General features: G+C 40.3%; 1 protein-coding gene across 1 annotated transcript in view; it reads left to right on the top strand.

The window, feature by feature from the left end:
- Positions 1-12474, top strand: part of JAG2 (jagged canonical Notch ligand 2) — a 67966-nt gene that overhangs the window by 34801 nt on the left and 20691 nt on the right. The window contains exons 5-7 of the mRNA XM_031066277.1: positions 8949-9079; positions 9467-9586; positions 11499-11612. Coding sequence (XP_030922137.1) covers positions 8949-9079; positions 9467-9586; positions 11499-11612 — 365 coding nt within the window. The remainder of the gene's footprint in view (positions 1-8948; positions 9080-9466; positions 9587-11498; positions 11613-12474) is intronic.

The following is a 12474-nucleotide window of genomic DNA, read 5'->3' as shown; positions in this document are numbered from 1 at the left end:
TGTATGTGAGAAGGCAGAAGCTGGAGAGGAGGAGGGAGGTTTCAAGAAGGGAATATAAAACCTTTCAAGCTGAGAGCTGGGTGCTGTTACCTTTTCAAGGTGGCTGTCAATAGGTGATCTCACATGGCAAAGCCTTTCCTTGCAGCCTGGAGCTGATGGGAAGAAGCATTTGGGGTTGTAAATCCAGGTGTTCCCTTGCAACCCACCCAGCTAAAGTGAGCCCACAAAAATAACCCTGAATCTACTGAAGAAATCTGTCCAGGTATCTCACTATTGTGATGGGTGATTCTCTCACCTGAAAGAAAGCACTGAGGGAAGGAATAGTGGATTATTGTGTGCAGTTTACCTCATTTCTTGATGCCTGTCTGCTCAAGTCAGAGCTGTGATCAGCAAACCAAAGGAGAATAGTGGCTTTTCTCTGTGTGGCCACTCTTTGTGATATTGCAGAAAGTTCTAAGCTGTATCTTTAATGCAGATTTGGTAGCTTGAGTGTGTTCACACACAAGCTTTAAATTGTGTTTTTAAGTAGTACTCTGTCATAGTTATTAGACTATATTGGAAATGTTGCTTTTAACCAAAATGGATAATGCTTTCTGTAGAAAAATGATGCTGGCCTAAAAATAAACAAGGCTTACAGACATGACCTTTATCTTCAGCAGTACAAAGGAAGCTGTTATTTAAAAGAAACTGCTATGTTTGGTGCTATTGAATTTTAATCTAGATTCCTTCATCCTGGTTTCTGGACAGCTGCCACTGTAATTTAACAGGTGAAAACAATGTCCTTTTTTAATTCAGAAAGAAAATGAAAATGTGAGAAAAAATATGGGTGTGAGGTAGTTGGGAACTAGCTGGTGCCAAAAGCTACTTAACTGCCAAAACTTGCAGTGCTGTTAGTAAACAGAAAAGCTGGGAAATGGCTTCCATCTTCAACTTGCATGAATGTGGAGGTAACTTAGACAGGGACTTCAAGGCTTCAACCAAGGTCTCAAGAAAAGATCTATCCTCCATTTTTTATGTTCCAGTGTAATTTAGAGCTGGTTTTGGATTAAAAGTTACACTAAAATCAGAAGTAGCTAAATGACCTCAGAGTGTTAATAGGGGCAGTGTCACTGGTTCTGGGTGTGCATCATCTGTTGGTCAAATTCATGCACCCATATACTCTGAGAAAGTTACAGTGTTGAGATGTTTTTCCATTTCTTCTGCTGAGTTTCCATCAAAATGGAAAATAACTAGGGATGACCAGAAATCTCACAATGACCTAATGTAGGAAATGATTTTGTGGTGTGGCTGGGTCTAGGTGATGTGTTTTTGTCATTGTGGAGGCAATTCAGCAAAAGTAAAAATTTCCTGAATAAAGGTGAAAAAATACATCCTTGAGGAAAGCAAAAGCAACTTCGCTGTGTCTTGCAAGGATGGAAAAATGCCACCATCCTAAAGAGAAAACCAACCAGTCTTTACCCACTGTGTATAAAGAAAGACAATAAACTTTGGTCTGTAGTGGCAGGCTAAATGGTCTATTTTTTTTTTAATTGACTTCACCAGGCCAAATAAGTAGAAGGGATTATCAAAGACACAACATTGCAGAGCCTTGATGCTGGTACTCTTTGTATGTTTTTGCATCATTTAAAGTACTTTGTTAAATCCCATTAAGCTGTCTAGAGGAGAATGAAGTTTGATCTAATAGCTCATATCTGGCTTGGGTTCAATGACCTCATGAAATTAGCAGAGTTGAATGTAAAGAAACCACCAGTGACCGTCTCTTTCCTTGATTAAAACTGCTGACCTGGGTATGTTTGGTACCACTCATAAACTGTCACTAGGCTTAACAGCTCAATCTTTCACTTCCTTGTTATCCAGAGTGGTATGGCTTTGGTTGAGGTCCAGATAGGCCTCATATCTGGCTTACATTGTCATAGCCCTGCCAGGATGTGGTATTTTCAGAAGTCTTTCTACTTTTCTTTGCCTTTGAATGTTGGCTTGTCATCTGAAAACAAAACAAGAGTACTTTTCTTTGCCTTTGAATGTTGGCTTCTCATCTGAAAACAAAACAAGAGGAGCTGAATCCCTAACGCTGCTCAGCTTGTGTTCTGCAGCCATGGTAAGAGCTAGGTTTTGTCCTGGGAAATGCAAGTCTTACTTTCCACACCTGATACAAAAGTTTGTTTAGAGTGTGCAGACTAACTGAAATGAATTTGAAATGGGGTCATTAATAGTACTCTAATGTGAAGTCTGTTAAGGTGGATAAAGCAAGTGTACTGTTTTTAAAAGAACTTTTAATATAAATTAAGGTTTATGTGCTTTGAATGGACTTGTTCTAGAACTATATATGACAGTTTTAGTTTTACAGTTTTGGTGATTTTATGTTTGTTTGGTTTTGTTTAAACATGTACCTTATCTTTGCCCCATGGAAAAAGTTTTCTCAAGCTTTCTGTCTAGTGCCATGCCTTTTTGTAGCCCTTGTGTTCCCCTTCAGCAGTCCTGCAGAGCCTGTGAGGGCTGTGGGCATCTCAAGTGGTTTTGCTCCCTTCATCTGTCACTTCACAGGCCAGACCCTGCTCAGCTGTTATCCAGTACTTTCTTTAGAGGTGCAGAAAAGCTGGAGATGCAAAGTGAGCTACAACTACCTGGAGTATTGGTGGTGTGTGAAAAGTGTTCTAGAGAGTCTTTGTTAAATCTAAGACTTCTCAGAGGCTATCTAGTATCACTGATGTCTCACTTGTGGTTTGTGATGGTTGGGTGGATAACATGTTTAACATCAATGCTGGGGAGCTCTGTCTAAACTTTTTATTTAAAAAAAACAGCAGCTGGATTCTTGTAAATTCATTCTTGGGTGTAAAGTGATCTGGTGAGGCTTTTCAAAACAGGTTGTTATTGAAAGACTGTAGAGGGCTAGCAAAAGGTCCTATAGAACTGAAAGAAAGAAGGAAATAAAATTCTAGCTTCTAAAAATTGGGAGAAAGTAAGAGGTGGGGATATTCTACAAGTGTTCTAGAATGCAATTATTAGAAATCTCATAGGCTCCTCTGAGCAGTAAACTAGAAAAAAAACTTGGTTGGAGCAGTGTGCTTAGCTGCTTTGGCATCTGACCAGCTCAATTCCAGCAAGGCTGCCCTGCCCAGGATCCCTACAAAGTGTGAGGCTGCTGTTTGGCTCTGCAGGAGTGCACTTGGGACCATGACTGGAACATCTCCTCTCTCCTCTTTAGTGTAAGATATCCTATCACAGCTTCAGGTCTCCAAGATCTTATAAAATTCTTACCATTGCTGTGTCTTTCCTCATGTTGAGTTCTCTTACCTGTTGTTACAACCAGTGTGCTTTTATTTATTTAATTTTTTTATGTCCTAGTGGTGAGCCCTTAGGGAATGTTGGCAAGCCTTTCACAAGTAGACACCTTAAGTTAGACAAAGAATCTCATGTTTTGCTTCTTTATTGGTCAAGGAACTGAGGCAGGCTCTGCATGAGTGGGTTGGATGGTATAGAACATATCCTAAAGGTGGATCTGCATCCAGGAGATCTGAGTGGGCGTGCAGGAAGTAAAAACATGTAGTGCTTGAACTTGTGTCTATAGCAGTGTGGGGAGGGCAGCTGAACTAGAACAGTAGATCAAAGCAGTGCAGAGAACTCAACATCACACTCCAAACACTTCAGGACTTTAAATTTTAGACTCTCTAGTCTGTTCTTGTGGCCTGAATGCCTGTTTGCAGCTGGAACACATTGGGTGTGCTCCTGGCATACATTGTCTGATGTTACCTTAGTTTAACCTAAGAGGAATCCAATTCCTTTGTTCCAAAACAGCTCTGTGATGTGAACTAACACACCATCAACAGGAATGATCAGGCAGTTCACACAAAAAACATGTTCCTGGTGTGAACTAATGCAAATACGGGCACACCCTTAGAACCACTTATGTAAGTTAACTGAGCAATGTTTTGGCTAAAAACTTTTGAATCATACCCTCTTTTAGCTTGTTCTCAAAACTCTACATAGTACTGGAGTAAGACTGTTAGCTTTCAATAACTTCCTTTATTGGAGGAGAAAAATGTTTGTAGGGCAAGGTTTGTATCTTTTGGTGTGATAAGAAGGCTGGGGGTTAGAGGAAAAGATAACAAGCTTTCGGGTAATTAAATTCTTTGAGCTCATTAAATGAGTATGTTTTCCTTTGCTATTCACAAAATTATCTTGCCTATTTCGAAGGTAGGAAAGTGGGCAAAGTGTTTCTGTGACAAGTTTTAGTGAATGAGTACTGTCCTGCTTATTAACATTGAATTCAGATGCTCAGAATTGTAGGATCTAACAGCTGGGCAATATTGCTGCCTGCTGTGCAACAAGTATTCGCCTAAAAGTTTAAACAGACTTTCTTATGGTTATTTTAAGTAAATAACTAATATAAAGCTATTGTTCTGGCCTATACAACGCCATCCTGTTCACGTCATTAGAAAATTTAGTGGTTTTCTATTTAAGAGGGCTATTTCTCCCCCACCCCTGAATAATGCATTTTGCTTCTGCTCTTAATGTCACTGTTTTTGCTTTGTTTTCCTGTATTGAGTGTTTTGGCCCCAGCTTCCACTTGAAACATGATTGGGAGAGGCTTCTTCCAAAAAGTCTGCTTATCAAAAGATGTAAGAATACCTCACAATGATGTTGTCTTCACTCTTTGTATGATGAGCAATATATCAGTGAGGTGTAACCTGTGATATTTAATGGTTTGAACCACATTGCCTACATCCTCCCTAAGATTTCTTAAAATTTATTTTTAGGCACCATATTCTTGCATTGGCTTCAGGAATAGACTTCAGTTTCGTGGTTCAGGTGTATTTATGCATGAAGTGCTGACAAAGCTCTGTAAGTAGGTGTAGAACAGAATTAATTTAGGTATCCTCTCATTCTCATGAATTACAGAGCTTTTTTTTAAGGTTAACCAGCATAGATTAGTCATTGGATGAGGTGTGCAATATGAAGTTTCTCAGTTGAACTTTCTGCACAGAAGGATCAGGACTCTCAAATAACCAGAAGTGATTGAACCAGGAGAATAAACTTGTATGAAGATAATACAAAAGAGCTGAGTTTAAGGTGACCACTGAGGGCACTCTGATTTTCTGCTGTGGTGGCAGAGGCATCCTCCTTTTGGATAAGGGGGAGTTAATCATTCAAGGTGCTGAGGGGCCATGGTTCACAGACCTTCAGGATCTGAGTACATCTCTTCACCTTTCCATATCACTTCTATGATTGCCACTGTAGGATTTGACATAAATTTGTGGAGTCTGGACAACATTTCCAGGGTCATCTAGTCCCCTCTTTGCCTGAGGAGATCTAGTTATACCTATCTAGTTAGTTCCATCTGATCTGGAAATACTCAGTTTCAACCTAGCTCTTTCTTACTAAATAATTATAACAAATTTCCTCAAAGGAAAGCAAAGGCTACTGTCAGCTTTTTCCTTAATTATATCTCTTTCAGAAGAACAGAAGGAGAGCATATTTCTATAGAAAAATCTTCTATTAGACTTGATAAATTTTGGTTTTGAATGACCCAGGAAAAATGAAAAACCCAAATGTTCCGTTTCATGCTTTTTTTCCCACTTTCCCCTCTCTCTGAGTACACATGTGCCTGTGAACTGAGTACACATGTGCCTGTGTGTTCAAAGTTCTGATTTTGAACTGTGTGTAGTGATGAGTGCTTTTGTAGGATTCCCTGATGTTAAATTTACTACTTTAAATGCATGGAGATTTACTGTTAAAAGTCCTTTATCCTGAAATTTAGCTGTTTGAAGCCCCACTGAGCTGAATTATTGTGGCTTTTTCTGCTTGACAGTGACAGTAGTATTTTTTTCTGCACAGTTGCAGTTTTTCTAATCTGACGATTGAAAGGTTGTCTAGAATTTTTGCTAATGTTAACTCCTGCCACCCCCACCTCCAGCCTTTTGTTTGAATTCTCATTTTTCTTTTGCCCTCAGACTGTCATCTAAGGAAAATGGAAGCTGTGAAGTGTGCCTGTAGAATTACCAGATCTCTTCTCCAGGTTGTTGGTTTCAAGATAACCAACAATTGTTCTTCTCTCCCTATTACACTCTGTGTTAGTTGTGACCCAGGGGGATGCTTCAGTCTGGGAGCAGATGCCTGTGCTTCAGCCTTCCATCAGGAAGTTACTGAACTGTAACAATCTATTTATGGTAGCTTCTTTGTGCTCCTAATAACCCAGCAAGGGCTAAGATTAAGCCAGGTCTGATTTTGTTTTGCGTGTGCTGGATTGTGAAGACAACTTTGAGCTGATGAAGTCAGCAGAGGGGAAGGACAAAGGAAGTAGAATCTTGATTCCAATAAGAATTTTCTTTGTCTGTTGAACAATGAGAATCCTTATAGATTCTCTATATTTGGCTTTCTTATTTTGTCAGATGTGAAAAATTTAGAATTGCTATTTAGTTGATTCTCAACTGGGATTGGAGGGCAGGGAAGAAGTAACTTTAGCCCACTATTAGCTGCACTGACTGTTTCCTTTTGGGTTTTGCACAAGTGGTTGGTACTTGAAAAGGAATTCTGGTTTGAATTTTTTGGTTTTTTTTTTCTAAATGTTGAATTTGTTTGTACCATTTGGTCTTCTCATAGTATCATTTTCATCTTTTGGTTTTTTCTTTATATTTTTGTCATAAATGACACATCCATACCCATATATGACAGAGAGCGTACCCATTTCTGGGTTGGTTTACCATTATTGATCCCATCTTGCTGTCAGGGTGGGCTGAGATCCATATCAGCATTATCTTTTCAGAAGGAAGTGGAATTAATGCTGCTCTAGCACCTGTTAATGTAGGATGCGACCAGACTTCCTGTTCAAGAGGAAATCCTAATTTACTCTTCCTTGTAAACTGAAGGCTGATCAGCTTACCACATAGTAACCTTTTGACTTGTAAACATTGTGTTCTTTTGGACTGCTTTTAGCCTCTAGAAATTATTTCCCTCAGGCATGGTGGTAACTTTAACTGTGAACTTTGACTGTGTTGAATATCATGAAAAAGCAGCAACTTTTTTTCTGCTGAAGTAATTTTGATGTCACCAAGCATACCTACAAACTCAAGTAGGTGCTTAATATGCCTTCAAGTTCTAGAAGGTGGCTGTATTTTTCTTTGCACTCTTAAGCACCGCTGCAGTGTCAAACAAAGAAATTTGTTATCCATGGGCTATGGAGAATAAATTGAGTTCCTGTGATTATTTGCTTTGTGATGCAGACTTTCAGCTCTTGAAAATGCTTGTTGTATGTGGGTGGGGAGTTGGCTCTGGCTGGGATAGTCATGGTGAATCACTGGCAGTAGTGCCAGGTTTGGCATGGATGAAGATTTGGGTTGGGGCCAGTAAAGTAAGTTGCAATGCTTTTTTTATTATTACCATCCTCTGAAAAGATTTTTCTGTCCTTGAGGAGGAAGGAAGAGATCAAATTTAGCAAGAGCAGTATTTGTTTCCTCTTGCTGCTGCTGCAGCCAAAGAAAGAGGCTTCTAAAATGTGAGTGTTCTCCAGGCTTCTGCCAGCCCTGCTCAGAGGAGCAGTCGAGGCCTCTGGGCTGAGTTCTCAGCTGAGGCTCTCCTTGGAGATCTTGGAGCTTTTCAGGGCAGGAGCAGGTACTGGCACAGGAGCTCAAAGTAGCTCTAGAACTTGTATGAAAAGAATAGTCTTGCAGAGATTCTGCATCTAGAGTCCTTACTTCCAATGTAAACAGTAAGGGATTTAAATACTGTGCTGCCAGCACAGCTTGTTCTGTTCCTCTGGGGATTGATCCAGCTTACTGAAACAGTGGAAGGGGATTGATTCACAAGGAAGCAAGATTCCTCATTTATACTTCTCTTCCTTGTCTTCTCTCACTGCCCCCCCAAAGACTTAATTTATTTTATGCTCTTTTATACTATTTAAGTCACGTGGATAATAGAATGGTAGCGTCAAATCTAAAAAATGTAGTTTCATTTCTAATGCTTTTTTTCCTCTAGGCAATAGGGCTGCACTGCTGTGCATGTGCCCAACTCTCATTCAGTGTGATCTCTTTATTGCTAGTATGTTTCTTTAATTCTGTATAACAAATACACTCTTAACAGACAGAACATTTCTTTTGTTGGCTTTGTAAGAGCAAGTTTACTATTTCTTGGTACTTAAAATATGTGTGAAATATAAATATGTTTTAAAAAATCACCACCACCCCCCCTTATTAGTTCAGATTTTAATAGCATAAACAGTAGTTGCTTCTTTTAGCAGGGTTCTGATACAGATTAACATAAAGATACTGGTCTCAGAAGAAATCTTGTGGGGAAATTTCAACTCTAAACCAAATGAGTTATTAATGGCTTTTGTTTCTGTTCTCACTCCTCCTTTCTCCAAAGGGTACTTTTTCCATAGTGCCAGTAGAGAACACTGAGGATATAATGGAATAAATCTGTGAAAAAAGGTTTTCTTGAGAAACCAGGCATTGAGAAAATTGTCAAGACTGCTGCCTTTCTGGCTGCCCTGGTCTTTTAAGGCTGTAGCACTCTAGAGCAAATTGGCTATTATCTTGAAATCTCTCTTCACAAAAAAACACTGTGGTGCTCAATGCAGTAAGCCAGCAGTCTCCTGAAAATCAATTTCAGCTTTCTTGTGTCAATCACAAGTTTTGTCCTAGTGTGAGATGATTATGTGAAGATGGGACTTCTTGTGAAAGAACAACTAATTCATGTCCAGTTCTCATAACGTGTAGTGCTTGATGGTGTTTGTTGCCATTGTGTGTAACACATTTGAGCAGGATGAGTTCCCATAAAGGATGTTCAACAGGACTAGTTGTGTCCCCTCTAAACAGGATAAAGTTTTGTTATCTGTTGCACATTGAACAGTTGGCCTTGTTCTTGAGAATGGTAAGTGTAGTGTTGTAAATACATGTAATGCTGATGATGAAGCATCATGTTGCTAACTTTTAACATGTGAACTTACATCTTAGGTGTCATTATGGTTGGCAAGGACAGTTCTGTGATGAGTGTGTCCGCTACCCAGGCTGTGCTCATGGGAGCTGTAATGAACCATGGCAGTGTAATTGTGAAACCAACTGGGGTGGCCTGCTCTGTAACAAAGGTACTTAACATTAATGTCCAGGAAAAATAAGTTAAGTTGCATGATTAACTGATAACTCATTAACCCCTTTTCTTTTCTGCTAGTGTGCAACTACGCGAGTGTTTCTGTGCCTTAATTCTCGTGTGGCAGATGGTGCCTAGGCATCAGAAGTATAGGAAGTTCAAGACAAAAGGCTTGAAATTGTCCTGACTCTTCTAACTCCTGCAGTTGTCTCTTGTTCATTCTTCCCTGTTCTGTGGATAGTTACCAGATCACGGGCTAGCCACTGGAATATGGGGATGATGTGGGTTGAAGGATGTTCGAGCCGGAAAGGCGTCTGTGTGACTGAGTAGGGACTGAAATGGTGTGATCTGTGTTCCCTGCTGACTGGGTCTTTTCTCTATGCAGATCTGAATTACTGTGGGAATCACCACCCATGCCTGAACGGCGGCACCTGCATGAACACGGAGCCGGACGAGTATCGCTGTGCCTGCCCCGATGGCTACTCGGGCAAGAACTGCGAAATCGGTACGTGGGACACCTCTCCTGGGACACCTGCACTGCCTCAGCACTTCTGCATTGCACTGGGGATGTGCTCCGCCTCTCCTTTCTGGGGTCTGAGCCTGGCTGTTCAAAAAATCACCAAACACAACAGAAATGCTGCACCAGTTTCCCTTTAGATAAGACTGAGACTATTTCTTCCCTTTGACTTCTCTTCCTTAATCCAAATATGCAGTTGGGCTGTAGTCTCATGAAATACATTAGACATATGCCTTTCCCTGTTGCCTTACTCCCTGCTGCCCATGTTCTTGTCTTCTGGCTTGCTGGCAAGCATGGATCTTTTCCAAGCTGGGGACTAAGAAAGATGGAAGTGATGGACACTTCAATTCCTACTCTGATGTGGGGCTTTGGCCCCTTTTTTAGTTGGCTGAATGTGTTGACTATCCTTTTTAATCAACTGAAGCCTAATCTTTTAATGTGGGACTTCTAATATATTTGGATTAATAATGAATTGTTAACTCCTATGGAAATGTGCTCAAACTCTCTTACAGAGTCACCTTGAGCAGTCTGAACAAAAAGTGTCTTCCTTGTGCCTATTGGCAAAATGGAGGAGAGCATTTAAACCACATTTGTGAGGAAGTATGACTTTGCCTTTAACAGATCTGTGTCTTGAAAAACTGCTTCCTATCTCAACCACATACAAAGATAGCATGTTGCTTTTTTCTGTCTATGTATGTGTTACACAAGGACCAAAATGTTCATGTTCTAGGGACAGTTTTGGTCTCTGGAGACTTTTCTTGGTTATTCTCACTTTGGAGGTAAATGGACAGTGTGCAGTTTCTACTTCTTTCATATTTTGCTTCATATAGTGGTTAGGTATATGCTCTATTTCTTTGTCATGATGCATTGTTTAATCCTTTTTTGAAATGTGATATTCACAGCTTCTCACTATGAATTTTACTGTCCCTTGATAGTTAAAATTTTAGGTGGAAAGAACCTTTTTTTTTTCCAATTCACTGCTTGGCCTTAAGTTCACTAAGCTATTATCAGCAGAAGGTTTTTGGAGTTAATCAGGATGTAGATCTTTGAACTTCCTAAAGCTCTGTGTGGTATTAAAGATACCATCAAAACTTAAATTTTGCTTCAGCTGGTAGAACATGATGTAAAGTTTAGGCTAAAATGGAGGAAATCTTGCCATAGCTTGCCCTGAAAGCTGTGGGGGGGTAGCTTGTCTTTTCAGGTGAGGAGGCAGTGAAAAAGGGAGCCATATACTTGCTGAGATCTACAGTGATTTTTAACAGTAGGTTGGTGTGTGAGCTGCTTTAGGTACTGGTACTAAAAGACTTCTTTAGCTTCTGAGAGGGGAAGTTACCAAAAAGAAGTTACAAAAACCTTGTCCCTCCTCAACCTGATGGTTTTGTGCAGCCTCTGCCACTGTTACAGCCCTACATGGAGTGACAAGGAGCATCACTGCCTGTGAGCACCTCTATTCCCTGCTGTTTCCAAGAGCAGTGCTAGAATGAAGCTAAACAGACCTTAAACTACCACAACTCAGACCTCTGCGTACAGCATATCTGTTTTTTCTCACTGAATTTAAAAGAAGTGCTAGAGTGCCCTGGAGGTGGAAGTGCATGGCTGGAAGCAGAGTATTAGTGGGGAACTTTGCTGGAATTGAAATAGAGTGAGCTATCTGTGCTTAGGCTTTCTAGTCATTAGGTGGGAAGGATGATACATCTTCAGTGAAATCCTGCTTCATTTTCCTCCTGGGAGTCTTAACTCTCTGCAGGTGGGAGAGGAAGGCTCCAAAGTTCTGTACTGGTATCTCTCCACTTTTATTTCTCTTGGTTACTTTTACCCAATGCAACTTTTAACTGCAAGTTCTCCTTAATTGGTACTGGAAGAGTATTTAGCAAGAAATTCTTTCCTTCTTTCTCCCCAGCTGAGCATGCTTGTGTATCTAATCCCTGTGCTAATGGTGGAATTTGTCACGAAATTTCGTCAGGCTTCAAGTGTCACTGCCCGTCGGGGTGGAGTGGACCAACATGTGCTATTGGTGGGTATGGGTTTGCTGGTGCCTGACCTGTTGGGTTGGAAGGGTTGATGCTTGGTGATAGCATGCTCTATGGGTTTGGAATTTGGTGGTAGTCTTTCACTTTCCCTGTCTTTTAAGAGCTGAGCATTGGCAGAGTGAAAAGAGGAGGGTTCTGTGCAGCCCACAGTATTGACTCAATGCAGTTGAGATCTGTTATCAGAAAGTTATCAGAAGCATAGCTGGACTGTATCCAAAGAAATGCCCTTTGCCAAAGCTTGTTTGTCAATTCCTGACTCAGCCACGCTGAAGCAAAATACAGAATAGTTTCATTTCGAGAAATATAAATGTGAAGGTCAAAGGTTCTCCCCTTCCTTAATAGCAGAAAAGTAGATTTGCACACTTAAATGCTTAAGTGTTTGGTTCAGAGGACAGAGAAGTGGTTGAAATGTATTGTGGGACTGTATTGCAGTTTGCATGTTGCTTGTGGTTTAGAACACAGGGTACTTACCTGTTTTCAAACAGCAGCTGTCCCCAAAAATAAAAAAAAAAACAGAAAAACCAGCCTAAAAACCAAACCAAACAACCCTGAAAATTACCAACCACAGAACCAAAATTGGCTAGATATGTGTCACAATCTAAAGATGTGGCTTTCAATGATCATGCAAATTATAGGTAGGTTATTAGGTTATCTGATTCTTGTTTGCTGTTTGCTGATCTTCTCTGTCACAGAAATTGAGAAATCCTATATAAAAAATTATGTTAGCTGTGTTAGTCTGTGCAAACAAGCTTAGGCACATTCTTCCCCTTCACCTCAAACTAACTTAGAAGCAGAACCTGTTAAGCCAAGCTTTAGGCTGTGTGATGGAGTCCCCCTTTGCCTTTG

Source organism: Geospiza fortis, unplaced genomic scaffold (assembly GCF_000277835.1).
Source record: "Geospiza fortis unplaced genomic scaffold, GeoFor_1.0 scaffold23, whole genome shotgun sequence".
Classification (NCBI taxonomy): Eukaryota; Metazoa; Chordata; class Aves; order Passeriformes; family Thraupidae; genus Geospiza; species Geospiza fortis.
Note: the sequence above shows the minus strand (reverse complement) of the source record. Positions and strands in the feature narration are given on the sequence as shown.